We start from the raw sequence: 27,824 nt of genomic DNA, 5'->3' as shown, positions 1-27,824 counted from the left end.
TGGGCATGAATCATATGTTTCATCGCCTTGCAGGCATAGCTGGTAAGAGAGATGGGGTGGTAGCTAGAAGGAAGGTTTTTATCCTTTCCAGGCTTAGGTATGAGTATGAAGGTGGCTTCACGCCAGCGTCCAGGAAATGCGCCCTCAACCCAGATGCGTTTGTATGTGTTAAGTAGAAAGTGCTTGCTCGCAAGAGAGAGGTGTGGTCAGCGACTGGCCCTGGGGTGGAGGATCGGGATGAACAGAGTATGATCTAGCTCACTCATAGTGAAGGCAGCATTGTAGCACTCACAATTCGGAGATGAGAAGGGCACGCCTGAGCCGCCTCCACTCTTTTCCAATGGATGAAAGGAGAGTGGTATTGGGTAGAGCCCCAAACTTCGGCAAAATGGCGGCCCAAGGTGTTGGAGATAGCTACAGGATCCACGATGACATCGGCACCTACAGCCAGACTGGAAATGGGGGAATGGAACTTGGTTCCAGAGAGCCGTCGGAGATCGGCCCACATGACAGAGGAAGATGTGGAACAGTTGAAAGCAGTAGTTAAAGTAATCAAACTAAATCTTTTGCTATCCCAAAGAACTCGACATCACTTTGCATGCATATGTTGATAATGAATCCAGTTTACCAGCGTAGGATGGCGGTTAAAAACGAGGAGAGCACATCTCCATGCGCGAATTGCGTCGTGGTATGCCGCAGTCCACCAAGGGACTGGGACACGACGTGACAAAGAGGAAGTGCGAGGAATGGAACGTTCTGCAGCAGTATGGACAATGTTGGTGAGATAGTCCACCTGGTCATCACAACTGTGGAAATCTTGTTCTGCGAAGGTCACCAGGGAGGAATAAAGCTGCCAGTCAGCCTTAGAAAGGTGCCATTTGGGCATACATGTGGATGGGGTAGGAGACAGCAGATGGAGAATTCACGGGAAATGGTCGCTCGAGTAGGCGTCAGAAAGAACGGACAGACCACTCAAGACTATGGGCAAGCTGGGCAATGCAAAAGGATAGGTCCATATGGGAATAAGTGTGCAAGGAGTCAGAAAGGGAAGTGGGTGCTCCAGCGTTAAGGCAGAAGAGGTTGAGTTGGTTAAGACGGTCAGCCAAGAGGACACCTCTCTGGCAGGTCCTGGGAGAACCCCAAATGGGATGATGTGCACTGAAGTCACCGAGTAGCAAAAACAGGGGAGGTAGCTGCCCAAAAAGCTGAAGGAAATCTGTCTGGTGACATTGAAGGAAGGAGGTACATAAATGGTCATGGTCATCCTGTATGAGCAGCATGACACTCCCATGGGATGGGATGCTGACCTCCGGGGAAGGTTAAAACGAATCGGTACGTAATGTGCAAGCCCAAAGTGGTCTTGAGGGCGCAATTTAATTTCCTGAAGGTAGAATACAAGGGGATGCTGTGATGCTAGAAGCAACCGTAAATCCTCTCTGTTGGACCGAAGGCTGCAAACGTTCCATTGGAGGACAGTCATGAGGAGTCAGAGATGTAGGAGCGTCAACTCTGTGGCCACTGAGGGACAGCCGGTGGAGAGTCACTACTAAAGGGCACAGAAGCAGGAGGATCCTGCTCCAAGGGGTCCGAAGAAGCATCGGCGTGCTTGTGCGGTCGGTCTGTGGAGTCCACAGATGCAGAGTGGTGAGACAGAGGCCAGACGTGCTAAGTGACCAAGTGGCTACACTGCTTAACAGGATCTTCGAGTTGGTGACGGAGAAGACCGTTTGTCTTTAGTGGACTTCTTCGAGCCCTTCTGATTAAAGGAAGACTTGGATGTTTGGCTGGAGGGACGTCTTCTCAGGAGTACTCCTCCTGTCCTTTCCTGCCTGCCGGTAGTGTAGTCAGTAGCTTCGCCCCTTTGTGCAAGAGTTTGACAGTTTGTTGCACAGGGGGAGCGGATGCCGATTCTATCTTGACACTGGGCAACTTCACAACCCTAGAGCCAAATTTGAGGTCACCTGTCTGTGTGGCCATGTCCTTCATGGAGCGGGGGTTTAACAAGAACTGAACTATAGGTGTCAGATGTGAGAACACAGGGTTTGCGACTAGATAGTAACTTGCGAGCTACTGGGTAAGGCACTTTTTTTTTCCTTTACCAAAATCTCTTGTACAGCCCGCTCATCTAGATACACAGTAAAATCCCGGGAGGAGGCGGTGTGGCCACCATTACAGCTGATACAGCAGTGAGAAGGAAGTGGACATTCGCCGTCTTATGCATCCCTGCCACAGGTTATGCTTTTGGCTGGGTATCGATAAGATGTTCTAGTGTGATTTAACAGATGACACCGGTAGCAGCGCATCATATTTGGAATGTATGGCCGGACTGTGATGATTTCACAGCCAGCTTTAATCTTGGACGGCAGTACCACCCTATCAAAGGAGAGGAAAAGAGTGTGAGTGGGTACAAAGGAGAAATCGCCCTTTTTCATTACACGATGGACAGCAATGACACCGTGATAAGAGAGGTAAGATTATTTCAGCATAGGTGATATTTTCATGCAGCCTGGTGTACATTACACCACGGGAAGAATTCAAAGCTCTATGTGCCTCGACACGAACAGGGTAGCCATGGAGAAGCAAGGCAGCAAGTAATTGTGCTTCAGAATCAGAAGCCATCTCCAAAACCAAAGTGCCATTCCGTAAATGAGAGCAGGATTTCACAGGGCCAGCAATGGCATCAATACCTTCCTGAATAATAAACGGACTGACCGTGGCGAAGGACTGATCGTCTTCAGCATGCGATACCACAAGGAAACACGGTGCAGAGGGAAGGGTCTCTGAATCAGTATCCCCATTATGTTTACGTATTGTCGATGACGATGGAGAGGATGACTGAGTCATCGAGAGGAAATCTCCCAGGATTGCCAGCACCATCAATGGCACACCCCTTCCAACTGGGGGCCCCCTTCATGAGGGAGTGCACCTGCCTTAGGTGATTGTTCACACCACAGGTCATACCTCCTGAACATCTGACAGATGGACCAATTGGCAGTTTTGGAAAACTACAGCTCAGGCAGTCACCCCTCCCCGGGCCTGACCTGTACCAGCGGGTACGTGTGAACCCTACCAAAGTAGAGGAAAGAGAGGAGAAAGGAAACAAAGAAATGAAAAAGGAGCCAAAAAGAAAGTTGAGACTGTTCGCAGGTCAGCGACAGAATGCAGAACATTCCCAATAATACCCCAGACATGTTTCCCAATAGAGGGGAAAAAGAATAGTAAGAGGATAGACAGACAGCATGGAAGGGAAAAAGTGCTGCAAAGGCTGGGACCCCATTGTAGCAAAGCACGAACCCGCCAAAGAGTGGCGAGCCCCCTGGGGGTTCTACAGTTGTGATGTTAGTCGCCAGTCACCAGGCACGAAGGACAACAGTCATTAGACAAAAATAATGAGAAAAAGACAGTTCATATTCATCACTCAGTCATATCTATCATGGAAACATATGAGGCATTCAAGCAGGAACATCCTGAAGTTCAAATTGTAAAATCTGAGTTTGCAGAAGTACTATCACTGCATGTTCAATTAAGCAGCAATTTACCTCAAACATATGTTTGTGTAAATGTCACGAAAATTTCATAAATGCTATCAGCAGCCTTTATAAGAAACGTTATAATATTCCACCTTACAGCAACGAGTATGTATCAACCATCTTATGAAAGGCACCCAGTGAGCTTTGTTGGCAGAATGAATGTAATGCACGTCGAAATGGTAGAGATTCCGATGAAGCCTATATAATCACTGAGCTGAAAATTGTGAATTTATTATGGTACATTTGAAAGATGGAAGAAAACAGCTCAAAAATTATTAAAAGTCCAACAAGAAGGCTCTACAGCTGATATAGTGAAATACAACATTTCCGTAAGTCCTCAGTTTCTTCTTCATTGATGCACAAAGAGAGCTCTGTCTGCACCTTATTATCATAAAAAAGAAATGGTTCCGAGCGAAGATTCCAAGATGTTTTCATCACTGCATATTGATTTTGATGAAAATTACACTTGTGTTTATCAAGACTACGTGCAAAGAGCACAGTGGGAACAAGCACAAGTTAGTATTTTCACTGTGTCATTGTGGTTCTCGTCATCCAATTGTGGTTTCGAACAACCCATTCCAAGGATAATGTGACAGCGAACATTAGCAAGGTACTGTCAATTACCTGAAAACATGAAGGTAGTTTCAATTTGGTCAGGTGAATCTGCATCACAATTTAAAAACAAGTACATTACTGCTGCTGTACCTCAACATAAACTGTTCCACACTGTGGAAATTATTTAAACTTTTTTGCTACATCCCATGGTAAAGGAGCCATAGATGAAATTGGTGCAGTTGTGAAACAGCAAGTGTGGAACACAGTAAAAAAGCAAGAACTCATGGTAAGTGATGCATCAAATGGAAGATGAAGCCGCCATGTAGAATTTTGCACAGAGCATAACTTAATCATAGCTAACAGTTGGTTCAAGAATCAAAAAAGAAGTTTGTATACATGGAACAAGCCTGGAGACACGGACAGGTTTCAGATAGATTATACAGGGTGTTACAAAAAGGTACGTCCAAACTTTCAGGAAACATTCCTCACACACAAAGAAAGAAAATATGTTATGTGGACATGTGTCCGGAAACTTTCCATGTTAGAGCTCATTTTATTACTTCTCTTCAAATCACATTAATCATGGAATGGAAACAAACGGCAACAGAACGTACCAGTGGGACTTCAAACACTTTGTTACAGGAAATGTTCAAAATGCCTCCGTTAGCGAGGATAGATGCATCCATCCTCCGTCGCATGGAATCCCTGATGCAGCCCTGGAGAATGGCATACTGAATCACAGCCGTCCACAATACGAGCACGAAGAGTCTCTACATTTCGTACCGGGGTTGCGTAGACAAGAGCTTTCAAATGCCCCCATAAATGAAAGTCAAGAGGGTTGAGATCAGGAGAGTGTGGAGGCCATGGAATTGGTCCGCCTCTACCAATCCATTGGTCACCAAATCTATTGTTGAGAAGCGTACGAACACTTCGACTGAAATGTGCAGAAGCACCATCGTGCATTAACCACATGTGTCGTACTTGTAAAGGCACATGTTCTAGCAGAGTATCACATATGAAATCATGATAACGTGCTCCATTGAGCGTAGGTGGAAGAACATGGGGCCCAATCAAGACATCACCAACAATGCCTGCCCAAATGTTCACAGAATATCTGCGTTGATGACGTGATTGCACAATTGCGTCCGGATTCTCGTCAGCCCACACATGTTGATTGTGAAAATTTACAATTTGATCACGTTGGAATGAAGTCTCATCTGTAAAGAGAACATTTGCAATGAATTGAGGACTGACACATTGTTGGATGAACAATTCGCAGAAGTGTACCCGTGGAGGCCAATTAGCTGCTGATAGTGCCTGCACATGCTGTACATGGTATGGAAACAACTGGTTCTCCCGTAGCACTCTCCATACAGTGACATGGTCAACATTACCTTGTACAGCAGCAGCTTCTCTGACACTGACATTAGGGTTATCGTCAACTGCACGAAGAATTGCCTCATCCATTTCAGGTGCCCTCGTTGTTCTAGGTCATCCCCAGTCGCGACTCATAGGCTGGAATATTCCGTGCTCCTTAAGATGCCGATCAACTGCTTCGAACGTCTTCCTGTCGGGGCACTTTCGTTCTGGAAATCTGTCTCGATACAAACGTACCGCGCCACGGCTATTGCCCCGTGCTAATCCACACATCAAATGGGCATCTGCCAACTCCGCATTTTGTAAACATTGCACTGACTGCAAAACCACGTTCATGATGAACACTAACCTGTTGATATTAGTACTGTAGAGCAATGAGTCGCATGTCAACACAAGAAACGACGTCAACATTACTTTCCTTCAGTTGGGCAGACTGGCGGTGAATCGAGGAAGTACAGAACATACTGACGAAACTAAAATGTCCACATAACATCTTTTCTTTTTTTGTGTGCGAGGAATATTTCCCGAAAGTTTGGCTGTACCTTTTTGTAACATCCTGTATAATGGTAAGACAAACCAAGTTTTAAATTGTAAGGCATTTCCAGGGGCAGATGTGGACTCTGACCACAATCTATTGGTTATGACCTGTAGATTAAAACTGAAGAAACTGTAAAAAGGTGGGAATTTAAGGAAATGGGACCTGGATAAACTGAAAGAACCAGAGGTTGTACAGAGTTTCAGGGAGAGCATAAGGGAACAATTGACAGGAATGGGGGAAAGAAATGCAGTTGAAGAAGAAGCTTTGAGGGATGAAGTAGTGAAGGCAGCAGAGGATCAAGTAGGTAAAAAGACGAGGGCTAATAGAAATCCTTGGGTAACAAAAGAGATATTGAATGTAATTTATGAAAGGAGAAAATACAAAAATGCAGTAAATGAAGCAGGCAAAAAGGAATACAAACGTCTCAAAAATGAGATCGACAGGAAGTGCAAAATGGCTAAGCAGGGATGGCTAGATGACAAATGTAAGGATGTAGAGGCTTATCTCACTAGGGGTAAGATAGATACTGCCTACAGGAAAATTAAAGAGACCTTTGGAGATAAGAGAACCACTTCCATGAACATCAAGAGCTCAGATGGAAACCCAGTTCTAAGCAAAGAAGGGAAAGCAGAAAGGTGGAAGGAGTATATAGAGGGTCTATACAAGGGCGATGTTCTTAGGAACAATATTATAGAAATTGAAGACAATGTAGACAAAAACGAAATGGGAGATAAGATACTGTGTGAAGAGTTTGACAGAGCACTGAAAGACCGAAGTCAAAACAAGGCCCCGGGAGTAATCAACATTTCATTAGAACTGCTGACAGGCTTGGGAGAGAAAGTCCTGGCAAAACTGTACCATCTGGTGAGCAAGATGTATGAGACAGGCAAAGTACCCTCAGACTTCAAGAAGAATATAATAATTCCAATCCCAAAGAAAGCAGGTGCTGACAGATGTGAAAATTACAGTCAAGGATACAAAATACTAATAAGAATTCTTTACAAACGAATGGAAAAACTGGTAGAAGCCAACATCGGGGAAGATCAGTTTGGATTTCGTAGAAATATTGGAACAAGTGAGGCAATACTGACCCTAGAACTTATCTTAGAAAATAGATGAGGGAAAGGCAAACCTACGTTTCTTGCATTTGCAGACTTAGAGAAAGCTTTTGACAATGTTGACTGGAATCTCTCTTTCAAATTCTGAAGGTGGAAGGGGTTAAATACAGGGAGCCAAAGGCTATTTAAAATTTGTACAGAAACCAGATGGCAGTTATAAGAGTCGAGGGACATGAAAGGGAAACTATGGTTGGGAAGGGAGTTAGACAGGGTTGTAGCCTCTCCCCGATGTTATTCAATCTGTATATTGAGTAAGCAGTGAAGGAATCAAAAGAAAAGTTCAGAGTAGGAATTAAAATCCGTGGTGAAGAAATAAAAACTCTGAGGTTCGCAGATGACATTGTAATTCTTTCAGAGACAGCAAAGGACCTGGAAGAGCAGCTGAATGGAACGGACATGGTCTGGGGAGGGGGGGGGGGGGGGGGGGGGGGGGGACGACAACCACGACCACCCACGCACGAGAAAAATGAAATGTAGTCGAGTCGAAGTAATCGGGTGATGTTGCGGGAATTAGATTAGGAAATAAGATGCTTAAAGAAGGGATTGGTAGGTACGGCATAGAAGAAGGGATTGGTAGGTAGGGCATATTCTGGGGCATCAAGGGATCACCAATTTAGTATTGGAGGGCAGCGTGGAGGGTAAAAATCGCAGAGGGAGACCAGGAGATGAATACACTAAACAGATTCAAAAGGATGTAGGTTGCAGTAGGTAATGGGAAATGAAGAAGCTTTCACAGGATAGAGTAGCACGGAGAACTGCATCAAACCAGTCTCTGGACTGAAGACGACGACAACAACAAAAATCTAAGTTTATAGACGGATAAAAAGACGACATAATCTAACACCGATTCCAGAAAGTAATGTGAGTCAGCATGGAATCTCCCGTAAACAAAGTTCTCAAAAGTATCACTGACTGGTTTTCTGTAAACAGTCTCATCATAAATTTTAAAAAGACACAACATACTCAACTTTGGACATCTAGGGAAAATACACCAATGATAAGTATAGCACATGTCAATGAAATAATAATTATGGTGGAAACTTCAGAACTCTTAGCTATCCTTAGGATGATAAGTTAAATTAGAAACAGTACATTTCACAACTCCCGATACAAATTAATTCAGCCACATTTAAAATTATTGGAAATATTGTGAAAAGACAAATCAATAAGTTAACATATTTTCATTCCGCAATGTCATATGGAATAATGTTGTGGGGTAACCTATCTTTAAGAAAGAATGTCTCCATTGCCATAAGAATAATATGAAGTGTTCAAACACGATCATCTTGTAGACATCTATTTATTGAATTGAGCATTCTGACTACCGCTTCACAGTATATGTTTTCCCTCATGAAATCTGTTGTACTCCACTACAGTTCAAAAGGCACAACTCTGTAAAAAATAAAATACCAGAAGGAGAAAAAAAAAAAAAAAAAAAAAAAAAAAAAAAAAAAAAAAAAAAAAAAGACATTCACTACTCCACACAAAGGTTGAAATTAGCACAAAAAGGGGTGCAGAAATGCTGCAACAAAAGTCTTTGACCACTGACCCAGTAGTATAAAATGCCCAACAGACAGTAAAGTAAAATCTGAAAACAAACTGAGAAGTTTCTCCTAGACAACTCCCCCTATTCCACAGTAAAATTTCTGTTACTGTAATGTGTATAAGGTGGTGAGTAGGGATTACAAACTCACACCTCTATATCTTTTTGTGAAAAGAGGTAAGGCTGGAAGTTCAGAATGTAACTGAATGCACAAATTATCTGATGTGAATGTAAAATGACACGTTCCACTTCATTATGATCTATCATGCAAAATGGCCCATGGAACATATAATTAACTGTGCTAAGCTAGACAACAAACAGGGCAACAGTGAGTTGTACATATTATGGAAACTTCCATTTGTTGCTTACATGTAGATTTAGCCTTTGAAGAAGTTAGGGCACCATCAAAATACATACATTTAGGCAACAGAAAAATGCTGCCCTTTATGTAATTTGAATACATTAAGCCATGTAAACCACAATTTCGTTAAAATAATGAGCTTGCCCAATCTTCACACTGGGAATTACTTTCTTCTTTGCAGCACTAGGGAACTGTGACAAGATAAATGTGCCAGTTGACAACACATGAGAAAATTACTATCATATCCCCTTGAATATACAAGAACTATGTTTCATACAATAGTTACATTAATCACACCATAAAACATCAAAATGAAAGTTCTTACTAAATGCGATATTTATATGTACTTCGTGTGTTGTTTAGCAACTGCAATTCATGCCTATAATTTGCGAATCAAAATTCATGCTATTATAGATTTTGTATCTGTAAATTGGCGTTTTACTATGACATTTACTAATGTTCTCTTTCCTCTCATCACAGTAAGTATGTCATATATTCAGTTTACTAGTAAAGCGTGTGATGTATCAAAAATTGAGTGATACAGAAAATACTGTTCAAGATCACCTGGGCATGTGTAATGGATATCCATATTTAGGAACAATCATATTGTGATAATCAGATTCATTTACTGAACACAAATTTTTTAACATAGGGACTTGGAGAGTATTTATTTGTTGCGTAACGGGAACATATATCTATTAATAGTTGTGGTTGTATTTAAGCTGAACTCTCTACATAAAGTTATATAAATGTGTAGGCCTCATTTTATTTTTCAAGGTCCAGATTGTGCATGTATGAACTGGGCAGGCCTGGGTAGGGCTGAACGGGAAATACACAACCCGAGTTGTTACTGTTAACGCATCGTGGGCGTCTTAATTTGTAATAACCCTTGCATCACAAAATCGTAAGCAAAGTGGTTTAGCGATTCAAAGCACATTTCAGATATTCATTGTCCCTGTTTTTTAAACTAGTTGCACTGTTCTGCTCTTTAAAATTTATGGTATTGCCACATTCACGCTTTAAGAATTGACCGGAAAGAGGCAGGTGTCTACCGATATGGTAAAGAGACATCATATGAAAATAATTAACAATTTAAATGCTCATAACAAAGAAATGTTATTACCGTACCCGTTCTAAGATACGTATCTCGGTTTTTGCAATATATAACGTACATTTCGCTTCGCTGAAAAAGAAATGACATCTAAAACAATTTTCTTTTTGCAAATAATAATAATAAAAAAATATATGATTCACGGGGAAACAAAAGTCAACACAGCTAAATTTTAATAATTTTGGCTTGCAATCAATAAAGTGTGATTCTTATTAAACGGGCCATAACTGATATGTAGTGGTTGGATATTGTTTTGAGAAGCTGGACGATTGGTATAGTTAAAGAAGATTGATTGTAGTCTGAAAAAGTTGTTCTCGCAGCACTGGCTGTTTTAAAGACGGCCATAATTTGCACCACGGAAAGAAGTTTATTATGATGGCAAATGGCGTTATGGACTTTTATTGACAGTAGAAGTAGTCAGACGGGGAGAAATCTCAATTTTAAAGTGTCACAGACACCGTTGGGTCGTCCAATCTTAATTCCCTTTGCTGAATGTTTACCTCGATTCGATGTCATATTTATCAAAAACGCGGAGAAAATTATTGACCAATGGCAATTTAATCACGCTTTAACTGCATTACGACATGTGTGTGAAATGTGTGTACAAAATAATGGAAAAAGTATGTTGTGTTATTCATAAAATGGTAACCTCTGCCCATAAATGAGTAAATTACACCTCTCCCTCCATGTAGTTCCTTTGACCCGAAATGAGTTATAATAATTACTGATTTTCCAGACCCACTTCATTGCAAGTGTTGAATGTCGAATGTAATAATGGAACAGACATTATTAGCTCGAAAGCTTAGCGTGTTTAAGGAAGTTTCTTCATAAATAATTCTGGGAAATGTATTTTATTTCAATATATGGCACGAGTATGTCGGAGTTTGAGCTTATTATGGCAGTTTTCTTACACGAACAGTGGATTATTCTATTCTTTTGTATGTCCCTTGAGTACAACAAGTGAAATCAAATCAAATCTGATGATGTGGAGTAGGGAATTGAAGGAAAGGAAGAAAAATTATGTACACCGTTGTACAGGTGTGTGGATTCAATAAAATTCTTTCGAAAATAAATATTCCTTGCGCTGGTTTTATACCGGAAAAATTAAACCCAGTAGTTTATCACGTTGCCACAGTTTCACCTCAAGCCAATAAGAGACAGCCACAATCCTTATCTACAATACATGGGCGTGCGTCTTTGCGGCTTGGGCATATCGCAACTAGCACTGCACAGCTCAACTGCAAGAAAATGCGCGCCTCGAATCGATCTACGTATGCCACCTACACCATCCACTGTCCTCTGGAAAGTATGCGCATTCTCAAATAAACAGTGGAAGGGAAACATGCCAAAAAGCGGACAGCGGATAACAGACAGGAAAAACTATGCAGTGGTCAAATCTTTTTATCAGTGCTCTCGGTAGCTCACAGCTGTACTGCACCGCACTATGGCGCAAATTTGTCAATTTTTTCAAGACTTAAAATAACAGGTCTAATTACCTTTACTACAGAATTTAAGTTTTGGTTGTATATGTTAAGCACTAAAAGCAATAAAATACGAAATAACTTGACTAACGCACTTTCCTAAAACCGCAACGCTTCGGCGATGATTAAAACAGTAAACATATTTCATACTTCATAATACCACTATTTTGTGTCCTTACCTGCTAAATATGATCGAATGAAGTAATAGTTAAATTTCTGCAGCTAACAGTAAGGCAGAAAACAAAGTAGACAATTTTTAAGCTATTTTGTTGTGAACCCACTTCTTCCTCTCAGATCTCTCTTTGGACTTTTCACCGTTCTCCTTGCACCCTTTTCTCCTCCCGGTTCATGTAAAAGGTGGACGCAGGGGGAACGAAAACTGTTACGGAATGATAGCCGATAACCGCCAACGCCGCATACACAAAGATGCGCAGAGCGCGTAGTTTCGTATCTGCGCAGATTTCCGTTCTGGACGCTTCCACCTTTTCCCGTCGTCAGCAGTGTGCAGCAGTCGCTACAGACGTTAGCAGGTAGAAGGTTTTATGCTGTTGGCGGTGCTGGCAGAGTGATCGGGTAGCTGCTGAAGTATTTTGTTATTTTTGTGCAAAGTTCCGTATTTTTAAAAAAGTAGCGTCAGAAGAGGTAATAATACAGTTACAGAAATTTTTGTCTGTTTATCGCATGTGGATAAATATACGGTCTAATTTAATTTTGATGTGGTCTCACCACCCTTTGTACTGACTACTGAGGAACTGTATACTAAGTTTGTAACTAGTACAATGTACATCATTAATTTTTTTATGTTTGTCGATTGACAAACTGGTATAATTTAGTGTACGTGTTCTAAAAATTGGTCTTTTTTGTATTGAATGGTATTGAACCAGCCATCTTGTCTAGTTTGTGCGGTGAAGCGGCCATTGTGCAGTGGCGTCGCCCCCACCCTAGTGTAGGGTCAGTCAATGCAGTGCGGCAAGATGCGTAGTTAATCCATTTGCAGTCATCTTTAAATTCTTTTCCAGGAACTGAATCGATATGGGATCAGAACAGCAGTTTTGTTTGAGGTGGAATAATCATCAAAGCACTTTGGTTGCTGTTTTTGATACTTTACTGGAGAGTGGAACTTTGGTTGACTGCACTTTGGCAGCTGAAGGCCAATACTTGAAAGCGCATAAAGTAGTTCTTTCTGCGTGTAGTCCTTACTTTGAGGTAAGTGTGGTGCCAATATATTAGTATACATTTTAGTAACTAATTTAACGAATTCGGATATGTTTCTAACTCTTGTTTTTCCTCTATTCCAGCTCCTGCTGAGTCAGCATTATGAGAAACACCCGATCGTAATTCTTAAAGATGTGAAATTCCAAGAATTGAAAGCTATGATGGATTATATGTATCGGGGTGAAGTGAATATTTCTCAAGATCAATTAGGAGCTTTATTGAAAGCCGCCGAATCCCTGCAGATAAAGGGTTTATCGGATAGCGGTGGCGGAGGTACAGAGAGGGAAGTGGAACCTAAAAGGAGAAAAGAATCGGTTCCACCTCCTCCCACACCAGCAAGAACTCCACCTATTCTACAGCATTCGTCGTCGGGTCTCACCATCGAGCATCGACGAACGGCGCAGCCATCTCAAGTTCCGCAAGTTATTGATTTACCCGAGGATGCCCCACCGCCGATGCCGTTGCAGAAGATGGCCACGACGAGGGAGGGAAGCATTTCGCCCGTCTCACGTAAACGGAAGAAGCATAGACGCCGATCAAGTTGTGATGAGAACAGTTTAGGGGCACCTGGTGTTTTACCATCAACTGACAATCACGAAACAAGTAGCTCGTGTGAACTTCCACCCCAATCGCAGGTACCTCCTGCTCCAAGTATACCCGCCACTATAACGCCGGTTACGTCAACGCCAATACCCAAACCGTCGTTAGATACCCAGTTAAGTCATACAGCTGAGGAGAAAAACAGTGACTCTGAGATTATGAGCAAACCTTTGGCCTCAGTGCAAGGTGCTGTAGCCTCCCCACAGACAATGCCAATTGAACCTGAACCTGTTGTGCATAAAGTAGAGCCACAGACTGAACCTCTATTAGAACCAAAGTCAGAGTACCTGGAGGAAGTGAACGATGACAGTGTGGAGGACTTGACTTTAGATGATGACATGGACGATATGGATCAGCCTAGAGCGGGTCCTTCGCATGGTGGGGAGGGTTCCAGCAGTCAAGGAACAGGTTAGTGTCGACAATATATTATGTGTACATCTTGATCTTTAGATTTCGAACGTTTAGCTTGAGTTAATGCTTGGTAGATGATAGCTCATTTTTTGCTAGCAGTCAATAAAATCTTTCGACATTGTCAGTCATTAAAAGCATACGCAAAGATATGAAATGATGGGTGTGTATCTGCAGGCTTTGCACCGTGGCATGTAACTGCAACTGACAGATCGACGGATGAAGTCTTCATGGCTGCGCAGGAAGCGGTTGGTGCTCATAGGGATTCTCAAGGTAAGAGAAAAGTTTTACTGATTATTAGCATATTTCTACGCAAAGTCGGAACATTATGATGTAAAGTGTACCTATTTTGTACTACACTGATCGGAAGTTGTCTGTTCTGGCCGACTTGTTACTTTGCGGAGAAATATGCGTTCATTTAATTGGGAGGATGTGCCAGCAAATAAATTATGTACTGTCAAGAAAGTGTACCAGCGAATTAGTTGTCTATTGCAGGAAGGATCTGACAACTGGAGATACTCATTGGCTACATAAGTGTCTATAATCACTTCATACATAGGTTTTAATGGGCTATTGAGGTTCTTAAAAGTTGAGTGGACAGTAGGCACATGTTAGGTTCTTTGGAGGTGCAGTACTTGAAGTATAAAGTTTTCTTAATGTTACTAATGTTCTGTCTAGGTGTTGGGTAGTATCTGCTTCTGAACTAATGGTATTTATAAAATTTGAGTGACATGCATAAAACATGAAATCTGTGGGAGCAAAGTGTAAATTTAAGGGATAGTTTACAGCATACTTAGTCTCTCAACTTAAGATTCCCAACTTAATAAATTAAGGGTAGACATGGTTTTAGTTAAAGGAATTGTCTGTAAAGTTTCTTTATATAGGATTTTAGTGTTCTGCTGCTTGGGTCTACTGCTGTGCTTGGTACTTCATAATTGGCATTCAGGAGCTGGCATGTCCTCTTAATTTTCTTTTGTTGCCATGCTTCATGAGTAAGTTTCTAAAATTTGTCAAACATGTTACAACTTACTCATGAAGAATGTTGCATTGTTAGGATTATATGTACTGTTGATCATTCTGTGCATGTATTATTATTAACGACAGGGTAGCTTTAAAGATAAGTGCTAAGGTTTTATTTTGAGAATAAGGCAAGAACAGGTAGCCCAGGTCTGGAGTAAATTATTAAATCATATACATGCATTGCCTTACAATGAGAGGCATTAAACAATGCTCTCTTCCAATATGATTTTTATTATTTTATAAGCATTTTATAGAAATAAGACAAAACACAGAAGTTGGAATTCAGCAAATGGTACCCGTAGTTGCATATGCCCATACTTTGTGTGGAAGTGGCTGATGACACCATATAAAGTCCCTATTTGTGTATATAGATGTCTGTATACTGTTCCTAAACAGCGTTTTCACCACAAGCATTGAGTTTCATTCAGAGTGCCACAGAACGTCAAAACTTTACAGTTCGTTCGGGACATCATGTCAAAAACTTTTGCGATTATGGAATTTCGGAAACTTGCTCTATGTGCGCATCGTCTTTATTGATCATACACTAGAAGCAGTCAAGCGGTTCTCATTACGAAAATTTTACAAGCCTACAAGATGTCATGACCATCATTTGATGGAGAAGACATCAAGATAATGCTGCAGCATGGAAGACTTCAAGATCAACAGTGTGGATAGAAGTCATCAAGATCTGACGATGCCAGAAGCAGTGTGCTTGCACATCCCATGAAGTGAAGATGACCACAAATCCTGATAGGAGGCCATGATTGCAGAACAGTTTCAGAGAGTAAGTAAATTTTAATTTTTCTTAAATTACTGTTAGTTGCATATTCACCTAAAGTTGGTGTAACGTTTTGATAGGATTGTTCTGAGGGTGCTGATTTGAAATACATGTTATTAGTATTAGTTTATGAATGTAAGATTTGCAGGCAACATTTGCTGGAAGCTTTTAAGGTTGTTGGTATAGAAATTCCACCATTTGCAGATCAGAAAACATTGGATTAACACAGTTACACACAGTGTATTTTGCCTGAAGCAGCTCTGAAACTTATTTCACTGTTTTGAAAGAAAGCCTTCCGTACTTGTTATGGTGCATTGTTTGAAAATGTATCCTCACCTTTAGGACAGCATCATTATACAGTTTCAACACTAATGATATCCCTCGAATTACCTACGTGCCTTTGAGGAATTAGGTGAGTGCTGAATGTTTCCTGGAACGTGCAAAAGAGGCCTTTGCACATTATTACCTTAACATGAAGTTGGATTTCAGCACACAGGTGAGTGGTATTTTTGGGACATGCGACTAATTGGCTACTGCTTGTTTTTACTGCTGTGCAGGATAGTTTTTTTTTGCGTAATAAATGGAATGCGATCTTATTGAACACCGCTGTGGGTGGTTTCACCCAGCCTGAGCGTCAAACGAAAAGTTTCGCGTGCGCAAATTTCTGAAGAGAACTTAGCATCGGTTGCTGGTTATTTTAATACTAGCAGTTGCGATAAATTATGAAGCTCACATCATCATCATCTTCAAGAATTTGGCAAGAAGACAACTTTCCAACTCTGCATAAGAAGATTACCTGTTGCTGTACTGAAACAGTGAACATGATGAAGCAGCTGATGGTGGATGGTCCGGCAGTGCATTCAGGCTATGGTTGACCGAATTGCAGTCCAATTCCATGCAACTGACATCATTTATGAAGATGGATGCATAGCTTATGATGGTCAGTATCATTTTTATATGCCACTTTTAAAATTTTAATGGTGATTAGATGACATGTATCTTCTTTCCTTGTGTAGTAGCTGAAAATGTCTGTGGCAGACAAACCTTTATCAGTTGTGGTGATAATGCAGCTTTCATAATGCAAAGCTGTGCTTGTTTGTGGTTCTATAATGTTCCCTGAGGAGTTTATGTTGCACTTTGGATTGTAAGAGTGTGCCACATCTTTGGTACTGAAACTTATGTTGATTTTGAGGGGGCAAGACTGTAGACATGGTAAGTCCATGGTAAGTTGATGGAAGCATCTAACAGGCCATAGAAAATTCTGTTGGTTTAATTTGAGTTCGATTTACATGTATTGGATGTGGTTGTGCCTCTCCAGGAAGTTGATTGGACCTGTGAGTGTATTTTGGGCATATGTGTCTAGTTTCCTTCTGTAAATGCACCCAGTTATATTTGAATGAATTTAGGTTTGAAGCAGAACGAAGTGGTAAGAAATAATTTTACATGAATTTAAACACTTGACACAAATATTTACCTGTTTCTTCCCATCTTCAGCAAATTTCTTAACATGTACCTAGTGTAGTGTTTATTTACAGGGCTTTTCGTAAGTATTAGGGTTGATGTGTTCAGGAATGGTTGGAATTGTATTTAGTTTACTTTCTCCCCACGGCTTGAGGAGGCAATTATAATGGCACCAGGAACAATGCACTCCAGAGGTTTGTCATCCACGTCTGGCTGTTCAAACTGTCAACTACTGTTGGAGATGAAGATTGAAGTAATTGCAGATGTCAGAAATATGCTGTCAAGGTGCATTTATGGTGTTGAGGTGCTGTGTGTGGGTACAGTTCTGGTGGAAGTTTTTTTTTGGCGTATTATTGTGGCTATCTGAAATGTTGTCATGGAATACTTAACAGGTAATGTAGTACTGTTGCTGCTGTGTTTTCAGGTATTTCCACTGTTAAAATGTGACTTTGAGGTGTTTGTAGTTTAACTTTTTTTAAAAATTGGTATCTTAGCTTAAGATTGTTCACACACACACACACACACACCGTGCGCGCGCACACACATACACACTCAAAATTATTGCTAATAAGAAACTAGCACCTGAAATGTCTACTATAAGGACTATTATAATGTGGTTGATTATAATTGCATTATCTGGTTGGTTTCCCCAAGTGAATTTTTCCTAAGACATGTGACTGGTTCAGTATATCTTAATAAACAGTTTTATTTTATGCGTAAAAACTTTTGATCGGACAGATGTAAGTATCATATTTAAGAGCATGTAGAGTGAAGAAAATTTAGTTTAATGGAACTTTAAAATATGGCATAATATTATAGTTAATAGCGAGGCATAATATTATAGTTAATAGCGAATCACCAAGTTTCATGGTAATTTAGGAAAATGTGTGCCAGATTACTAGCTGACTGAATTCTGAAATACATGATTTGGTAGTTTATATAGTTTCTGTTCTTACTGGTACTTGTGGTATTGGGCTTAAGTTGTATGGAAGATTTTCCCCATATGCCTATATTTAGTTTGGATAGCAGGTAGTGACATAGGGATGTTTATTGTTGTTCCAGAGGTCTGGCCACTGTATCGCAGACTGGCCACCTTCTCCAGCCGGTTGACTACACTATCCTCAGACATAGGTTGTTCTAGCATGTTGAGTTGTCCGCGTTGCGACCGAAAGTACTCGGTCACCTACACACTTGATCGACACATGCGGTATGAGTGTGGAGTGGAGAAGCAATTTTGTTGTGCAGTTTGTATGAAACGATTTAGTCGGAGTGATGTTCTTCGTGCACACCAACGTAAAGCAGGTCACTTACCAGTTGAAGCTGGCTGGATGGGCTCTCTGTTAGCTTACAATCGCAAGTGATTTTTAATGACACTTCACATATGAATGATTGCAGCAAATGGTAACATGAATTTTGAAGGTCTGCATTATCCTGTCACATAACCACTAATTTACTTCTAAAGTTTTATGGTGCAGTAAACTTTCTAAGCTTTCATTGGTAAGAAAATATTTTACAGTTGTTGAAGATTCATTTAAACTGATCTTTTGTATGTAAGTTGGAAATCTGGTTGGAAGTATTCCAGGGGTCCTACACAAATGATGCTTGTACCATGTACTTTGATCTATTATAGAGGTGGAGGCCTACATATTGTGCAGCTGGTGCTACAGGTGCCAGTGAAGATGAACATTAGTCTCTGTGCCTCACATTAACTTGAGAACACATCCTGAAATTTAAAATTTTCAAATTCACAGGTGAAATATTGTCATTTCATATCAAGGAAAGCACATCAGACACCAACTGGATGTGATTAAGCCATACCTGGATGCCTAAGTGTTTTGATGACTTATCAATGAATTTCACACATTGTTTACAGGCATAAGTATGTTGTGGAGGAAGTACACGAAATGTGTGTGTGTGTGTTGTGCTTGCTTTACAGATAGCATCACATTATAGGCATATCCTTCATAAATCTAGGTTTTTAAAGGGCAAGTTGAGTGCCTAAAATGTGACAAGTCACATGCTGATATCTTGTCATGTACTACATTGGAACAACTGGCGAGATTTAAAGCAGTGTGCACAGGTATATTTTGAGAAATCACTGCACTAATCTGCTGCATTCATGGAGAACCAGTTGCTCATTGGGTCTGAACTGAACTGCTGCCATTGCCTCATCAAACTTCACTTCAGCTATTGGAAGTAAGTAAATACAATCTAGTTGCTTAATTAATAAATACTGTTTGAATTTTGAAATAATTTTATTTGTAACACAATTCAGAGGAACAAAAATAGGAATTGGCAGTTAGTCATGTGCTGCCCCCCCATATATATATATATCTCTCTCTCTCCAGCCTTGGTTCCTCTGAAATGTGTTGCTGGAATTTAAATGATACTAATGAATTTGTTTTTTCTGGTAATAACTTTGTAGGTGCGGCATTTGGTGTTCCATTGTGTCTTTTCAACGTGTGCCTTCAAGTTGGAGACCATATTTCCTAAGCAGATTGCCTATTCTCTGTGGACTGGAGGTATGTAGTACAGCTAATGATTTTTCAATGTTAACCTTTTCAAAGAAATTCCACAAATGGGAGTTTATTACAAATGCCTCAGTTTCATGTAATGACTAAATATTTAGGAATTATCTGAGCCCCCAAGTAAACCAGTTGTTGAATCGAGGGATAGTGTATGCTATAAAATTTAAGTGAAATTTTCAAATCCCTGTACTGTATGAAAGGGCGACTTGGGTAAAATGTTCGCTGTTCCCTTTTTAGCTTAAAATGCTGTGAATTTCACTGTAAATGCTCTTATTGTGTAGCTAATTATCCTGGTTAAGATAGTTATCAAAGCATAGCATCATGTGGAGTACTAAACTTGCACAGATTTGTTGAATAGAGGGTAGTCTCATTTCAGTTATTCATTGACAGATTAATCGAACTTTGCTGTCCCATTTCATAGTAAGCTCTCATCTCTTATATGAGCTACTTCATATTTATACCAGTTCCTTTCATACTGCATCGCCATTTTCTGATGAAATGTGAGTTGAAGTAATTAAGATTTGTTCATTTTGTACATGATAATTGTGGCAAAAGAAGTGTTATCTTTTGCAGTGTACTATTACCACCCACAGAAACACTTAAACATATACTAATGTTGTGAATTTTTATTCTTTGCATATTTGTAAAAGTGACAGTAAAGAATTTTAGTTTTTTTCCTTGGTATGACTAAAATCAGTGTTACAAGCTGCAACTGAAACATGGCTCTACACTTACTCAAGTCCATTAACTCAAGTTTTTCCGTTACTGTATTATTTCCATCTCGGGGAAGGTGTTGTTAAAATATCACTGTGGATTTGCTCAGTGCAAAACACCAAAGCACATCTCATATTTCGTCTGTTGTCAGAACTGCAGCAACAGCACAGAGATAATTGATTTAACTCACCTGTCAAGTGAATGTTACAGGAAATATGTGCACACTGTGCATTGGTGTGGTACAAATGCATGGTAATGTACTGGAAAATAGCAGTTCAGAACTTGATATCCTCTTGCAATCTTTAATTCAAATTATACTTAAAAATGGATTCATACTGGTGTTTATTCTCCAGTTGCAGATCATTTCTGTTGTTACAGTGTATTTTGTTTTATTAATGGGGTCTTTTTCTCTTCCCCCAATCCTGATTCTAAAGTAATAAATATGCCTGCTTTTGTAAAGTATGCTTCCCATACTGCAACTTGGAACACTTATTGTTGTAAATTTTAGAGGGTCTGTGTTCTGGTCTTACTGCCACCTCTTTGCTAAAGTTTGTCTTGTAAATGTAGATTAACAATTTTTCTATTGGGAGTTATAGTTATGAAAACTTCGATTTCTGTGTGTCACTGATCGATTTGAGGCACTTGGCAACACATTACATACACCAAAATAATTCTCATGAATTTAATAAGGTGCCATTCCATTACAGGTGTGGTTATAAATATTGACTTTGCATCAGATTTCTCTTTAATTTGGTTCATGTCTTCTTTTCAGATTTCCAGCTCATGTCAGCATGTAGAGAAGTTTGTTCGCTGCATTTCATAGAGGATGTACACATAGGGTGTTGTAGGTAGTGTGTGTTCTGAAGGACTTCAAACTGTGAACACTTCTGTGACTTAGTGCCATCTGTGAATGAAGAGATCCTTAACATTGAAATAAATGGAAACTTTGTACTTTACTGAGAGAGAAATAATATCTTATTTTTCTATTACATTATTTGTTCTTTGTTGCTATATTTGTACAAGGCAGCATCGAATAAAGGTTCCATAGTTGTTCCTGTGATCATTAACTCATGTTCTCCATCAAAGGTTAATGATGCAACTTAATCATCAAAATCAATGATTCATCATACCTATCCTTACCTGTATTGGGATTTACACACATGCTATATGACAGCTCACATAGAATATATAGTCACACTAACAATGTGAAAGGTCATCTAATGGATGCTGGCAGCGCAAACTTTCGTAATACATGTGCCACTACTGATGGGGAGATACTAAAAACTTTTCAAGGAGTGTTCCAATCAATTATTTGCATAGGTTATATTGTAGTTTCTTGGAAGAAGGAGAGAATGTATTTCGGAAATGTTTTTCTTGCAACCAAATTGGAAAGAATTTTTTTCTTAATAAATTGTGTAAATACTTTTTTCGTTTGTATAATACTTACTGCACGTTCTAAGACTGCAGGCAGTTTTTAGGGGTAACTGGGGAAATAGAATTATTGCATTTATTCTTGTCATTGGCAGTGTTAGCTTTTGATAATAAATGTCTTAGCACATCTTTGGCACTTAATCAAAGAGGAGGTATGAGAAATGTTCAGATGTGTTGTTGCTGCAGTGCTGCCAGACAAAGAATAGGGCATGTTCTTTGTATTTCACCATGAGCATATATGTAATTTAACACATCTTAGTGGTGTACACAGTACCTTGTGGCTTCTGTTCTTTCCTTATTTACATGCATAACATATTTTTTTCTAGCAGAATAATGTAAATCCCATCATTTGCAAAACTGCGCTTCGAATGCTGCTGTCCAGCTAATTCATTAATCAGAAAGTTGCCAGTTACTTACTTCCATCACATTGGTTGTCAGTATCTGTGGTTCTGTGTACAAAATGTTGCTTTTAACATTGATAAACAATTAGTTATTTACAGCTATCAAAGCTCCACAATAATAGATGGTAATATGTTAAAGTAAAAAGTTTAATGGGTTGAGGTGGATATAACTTGTCTTGAAAGCTTGATGAATGTCTGTATTACGAATGACTTGTTGACTTGCTGGAGCAACAGTAATCCCCATTGTTGGTGATGCACTTCTGGGAACACCTATGAGACACCTGATTTAAATTTGAGGAACAACAAAAAGGCTGGACAGTAGGTTCATTGACACAACTCATCTGTTGGCCAGGAATTGTGCTCTGGGAAGGTAGTGTGTTGTCAAGCATTGTTGTGGAGCAGAGTTGTCACCTTTTGTGGTGTACTGGAGGTGTACGTGCTTGATCTATTGCAGCAGACGTTTCAGTATTTGTTGATCTGTTGCAGCATTTACTGTGGTGCCCTTGTGGAGGAATTGTTGATAAGGCCATCATTAATCTTCCATTCAAAAGGTTGCCACAGGTGTCAATTTGAACTTGCATTTGTTCTAGGATCAAAGAGTGGGGAACAATTTGGGCAATGCTTCCATTTGCACGTATGTGGGTAACTATGAAGTGGGTCATCTGTCAGTTCCTCTTATCATTTGCACTGTCACATGATTCTTCGACAGTTTCTTCACTTTCTGTGGGGTGTCGTCCAGGGTGCATGCAGTTAGTCAGTTTGAAACAAAGCAGCATACATGTTCACTGATCCATTTTGTGGTTTAGATCATGTGCACTACACCTTCACTCAATGCACAGTTGAAATAAAACTCACACATATTATTGCTACTCAAGAACTGTCTGTTAGCAGTGTGAAATTAAGAGAATTTCCTGGACAGAGGTTGTGCCTCGTCACTGTAAATACTTATTGAATATTGATGGTTGGTGGTAAAATGGGCTCAAAGAGAGAAGTGAAGTATAAGCTATTAACAGTATTGTCAGAAATTGAATTGCATGCATCGCATCTTGTTGATTGTACTAGTGGAAGGTTGTTGCTTAGGCCCTTCCATATAGCATTGCAATCCATAACTACTGTCATTGTCCACTCTGAGATTGATGTAAGATGAGATCATCTTACTTCAAGTCTTAACGATGTGCTTAGCATGACTTGAAACTAGTTGCCTGCATGGGCTGACAGGCACCTGCATGTCGGTGCAGTGTTCATCAAACATTTCTGACAGTTCAGTAAACTTGGCGTGGTTTCTGAAGGGACAGGGTTTGTGTTTGTGTGTGTGTGTGTTTGTGTGTGTGTGTGTTTGTGTGTGTGTGTGTGTGTGTGTGTGTGTGTGTTTGTGTGTGTGTGTGTGTGTGTGTGTGTGTGTGTGTCCGTCCGTCCTTGATTGCAGTATTCTCGATAGACTCTTTGACAAGGTGGCTCAAGCACTAATGTAAGCTAAACATTAGTGCAAGTTAAAGCATGTGTAAAGGAAGTAACCAATTAGAACTGATGTTTGTGCTTTCTTTCTGAGAGGGTTACCAGAATGTCTTTTGCACCAAGGCGAGATTAATTTGGTCATAAGAGTATACATGATTTTTAGGAATGTTAGTGAACTTTTGTTTGTCCAGGAAGTAGCTGTAATGTGCTGCAATGAAGCTGCAGAAAATTTATTCGGGACAGTCTAACGGAAATGACACAGATGAGAAAAAGCAAACGTTTATATTATTTCACAAATAATCTCCATAACTGTTAGCTGTATTTATTGCACTGAGAGACAACACTGCCATAGTCTTTGGGGGAAATTTTGTGGGATAATGCCTTGCCCATGTTTTGCGAAGATGGTTTAGATTCTAGCAACTCCAATTTTTCCTCATGCAGTTCCCATATTTTTGGAGCCTTGAAGGAAAGAAAGTTTGTGACTCAACTTTGGATCAAGAGGTGCACGCCCGAGTATAATCATGGTTTTGTGGGCAGCTGCAAAGATTTTTTCATGAAGGCATTGACCGTTTTGACTCTCTGGGACAATTTTTTTTTAATTATGGCAATTACTTTTGAGGTAATAAACCATTTACTTTCTTTTTCGATCTCTCATTTCCATTTGACTGATGCACACTGAGGTAAGCAGTCAAACAACCAACATTCAGTGGAATATGAATCATCTGTTAAGGTGAGTTATTCCCACACAGGTGAGCAATGTTCAAAACTTAATGAGGTAGAGGTTGATCAATTTAAAGGGATCATTTAGATTGGGTGTGACATCTTAAAAGGGAAGGCTGTACTTCATTTGCTCTCATATCTCCACACACTCAATGGAACACAGATTTGTGCATTTTGTTGATAGCAGAAAAGTATAAGTGGACACATTGTTGGTAATTGTACAGTGTTAACTGATTATACTGAAAATATTTTTAATGAAGTTCATGGCAATGGAACTTGTTATTTTGTTGCAATTTCTTCAAAGATTTTGTTTTTCAGATCAATAATCATTTTCTCTCTCTAAAACACACACACACACACACACACACACACACCTACAATCACCTCTGTAAACTTACTTTGATTCTTGAGTACCAAGCTGTTTTAAAATGTACATGGAAGTATTACTTCCCGGACTATATTGGAAATATGCGGAGGTAGACAGTGGGATTTATATTTTTTATGTGAACACTGTTGAAGCTTGCAGCACAAGGTACTTGTTAAAATTCATCCAATTAATTCCATAAAAAAATGATTTCAGAACATGTAAAATTTTTCTTACAATCTTATATACATGGATGTATTTCGTGGTTTTTGTGTGGTTAAGTGCAGATATCTGCTGTTTCCTCCAGATGTAAGGTTAAAAACATTTTATCACTACCTTCCTAAGGAAATATTTCGGTGTACATGCAATCATTTGAGTAAGTTTCCTTTTTGAAGTGATAGTGGAGAGGCAGAACAGTTGCACTGAATAATTTAGTGCATCTAAATATGTCTGGCACGCACTAAGTTCTTCTATTTTTAAACTATTAAAGTCGTGAAATATGAAATGTAAGTACACCCTTGCAGTGAATGAGTAGGCTAAAAGTTAATGAACTGCACAATACTGCATGAAACTTTCTATTATAAGTCAAGTCAGGAGATAAAAAACTACATAAAGTTTGAAGCAGATTCCAGAAAAAGGAACAAGTTATTTTCTTACTGTCTTATCTAAACTTCTTATGGTGTCCAGCAGAAACAATACTTTTGAGTGTATGTGGCTGTTACAGTTTGCTGGTGGTGTTTGTTGAAGGTAAGTAAGCATTTTCAGTGAAGAATGTAACATTTCTTCATATAGAGAACATACTGGAATTTGATTTGGCACACCACATGAAGAAGAAACAATATAAAGTCGTTGGGGTCATTGAAACCGTGTTCATTCTACTAGATTCTTATGCTTTATTACCTATGACTGCACACTACTAAAATTATCACAGTTGTCAAGACTTTTCAGAATAAAATGTGTGTGCATGGGTGTTGATATATATACTTAGTATAAAAGGAAAGTATTTGACAATTGATTGTTTTGACTTTAATCACTATCAAGTATTGAGGAGATATGGAATTTGAACCAGTGAACGTAATCATCTTTGCAGTGAACAAACACTACATGACAGCAGCTGTGTAAGTCACTGTTGATGATTAAGCAGTCTTGAGTGTTTTAGATTGTGTATTTGATTCTTAAGTGGTTCAACGGGCAAGGTGGTTTGCTTGTTTCATAGAGATTTCTGTTCAGATCTTCAGCAGCCCATGTTGATATTGGCATATATACTCTGCCCAATGTGGTGTTCATCACATCCATTGGATCTGAGATTAGGGTTTCTTTGTGCTCCATTCATGTAATGGGTGTGGGAAGGATGATTGAATACTTTACTATGTGCTGCAATAAATCTCTCAGAAACATGTGAATAATGCATAGGGGTTTTTAGTGTCTTCTTAGTAGTTATTAGGTGGTGGTTCTTGAAGCTGTTTAAGTTGGCTTTCTTGGGGTAGTTTACATTAAACTCAGTACACCAATTACGTTTCTTCAGTATCACTGTCACTATGAATTCCTGACAGATGAATGGTAAAACTGGTAGAAGCCGATTGGGAAGATCAGTTTGGATTCTGTTGAAATGTTGGAACATGAGGCAATGCCTACGACTTATTGGAAGATGAATTAAGGAAAGGCAAACCTATGATTCTAGCATTTGTAGACTTAAGAGAAGGCTTTTGACAATGTTGACTGGAATAATTTCAAATTCTGAAGGTGGGATTGGTAAAAAACACGGAGCAAAAGGCTATTTATAATTTTTACAGAAACCAGATGGCAGTTAGGAGTCAATGGGCTTGGAAGGGACGCAGTGGTTGGTGAGGGAGTGTGACAGGCTTCAAGCCTACCCGGTTGTTATTCAGTGTGTATATTGTGCAAGCAGTAAAGGAAACAAAACAAAAATTTGGACTAGGAATTAAAATCCATGGAGATGAAATAGAAACTTTGAAGTGGGCCAATGACATTGTAATTTGGTCAGGCAGCAAAGGACATGGGAGAGCAGCTGAAGCAAATTGAAAGGAGGATATAAAATGATCATCAACAAAAGTAAACTGATAATTTAATGTAGACCAATTAAATCAGATGCTGAGGAATTAGATTAGAAAATGAAGACATTTAAAGTAGTGGAGTAGTTTTGCTACTTGGGAAGCAAAATAACTGATTATTGTTGAAGTAGGCAAGGAAAGTGTTTCTGAAGTGAAGTTATTTTGTTAATCTTGTGTATAGACTAGGCAGGAAGTTTTTTCTGAAAAGCTAGAAGAAGGGGTCGGTTGGTAGGACGTGTTCTGAGGTATCAAGGGATCACCGATTTTGTGTTGGAGGGAAGAGTGGAGTTAAAAATTGTAGAGGCATACCAAGAGATGAATACACTAAGCAGATTTATAAGGATGTAAGTTGCAGTAATAAAGAGATTGAGGCTTGCACAGTATTGAGTAGCATGGAGAGCTGCATGAAAAGTCTCTGGACTGAAGATGACAACATCATATGTTTACAGAATTCGTGCTGGCATGGAGGTCATTCTGTTATATATAGAACATGTTCTGAGATGAAATGAGCAGAGATTCTGCAACAAATTAGTGTCAACAATATTGGCTGGTTATTTTGTGGATCACTTTTACTACTAGTAGTCTTGTTAAATAGGTGTGACCTGTGCTTTCTTCCAACTACGCTACTCTCGTTAATCCGGCTTCTCAGTAATTTGGCACATATCCAAAATGTGCACAATGAATTATAGTGCACAACAATGCTCAGTTAAACAATGGTTTATATACTGTACTTGAAATTGTAGTGTTCTGTACTGTTTGTACACGTCTTCTAAAAGGAAACCCGTTATGCTAGACCTCAAGCAGAAACTTGAAATTTTAGGTAAGTTAAATTGAGATTCTTCGCAGAAAGCTGTTGCTGCTGAGTTCAATGTTGGACGAGCATCTATTTATGACATCGAAAAGAAAGGTGGTGATGGTCAACAGTACTCACCACAAATGGATGGTGAGTTGGGAAAACGGAAGGTTATGAGAATGAAGAACGGGACGTAGCTGTTTATAAATGGTTCGTACTGTAACACAGTAAAGGAATTCCATCAGTAGGA

The 27,824-nt window shown here is 39.6% G+C and overlaps 2 protein-coding genes across 21 annotated transcripts in view; one reads left to right on the top strand and one right to left on the bottom strand.

Annotated features, from left to right (window-relative positions):
* LOC126355226 (protein bric-a-brac 1-like) overlaps window positions 1-11,914 on the bottom strand; it is a 208,681-nt gene extending 196,767 nt beyond the window's left edge. Inside the window, exon 1 of the mRNA XM_050005485.1 lies at window positions 11,794-11,914. The gene's annotated coding sequence lies outside the window, so the exon portion shown is untranslated. The remainder of the gene's footprint in view (window positions 1-11,793) is intronic.
* A 27-nt stretch (window positions 11,915-11,941) lies between these two features.
* Window positions 11,942-27,824, top strand: part of LOC126355227 (longitudinals lacking protein, isoforms A/B/D/L) — a 718,131-nt gene continuing 702,248 nt past the window's right edge. For 14 of the 20 annotated variants that reach the window (XM_050005487.1, XM_050005493.1, XM_050005496.1 and 11 more), the window contains exons 1-4: window positions 12,118-12,256; window positions 12,634-12,820; window positions 12,913-13,837; window positions 14,015-14,110. In XM_050005487.1, coding sequence (XP_049861444.1) covers window positions 12,647-12,820; window positions 12,913-13,837; window positions 14,015-14,110 — 1,195 coding nt within the window. In that variant the 5' untranslated portion in view covers window positions 12,118-12,256; window positions 12,634-12,646. Of the gene's footprint in view, window positions 12,257-12,633; window positions 12,821-12,912; window positions 13,838-14,014; window positions 14,111-18,158; window positions 19,293-19,521; window positions 19,619-21,110; window positions 21,406-27,824 lie in introns of those variants that run through there. The other 6 variants (XM_050005501.1, XM_050005502.1, XM_050005503.1 and 3 more) reach the window with 2 other exon arrangements.

This window comes from Schistocerca gregaria, chromosome 3 (assembly GCF_023897955.1).
Source record: "Schistocerca gregaria isolate iqSchGreg1 chromosome 3, iqSchGreg1.2, whole genome shotgun sequence".
NCBI lineage: Eukaryota > Metazoa > Arthropoda > Insecta > Orthoptera > Acrididae > Schistocerca > Schistocerca gregaria.
The sequence above is the reverse complement of the archived record's forward strand: the minus strand, read 5'-3'. Positions and strand labels throughout refer to the sequence as shown.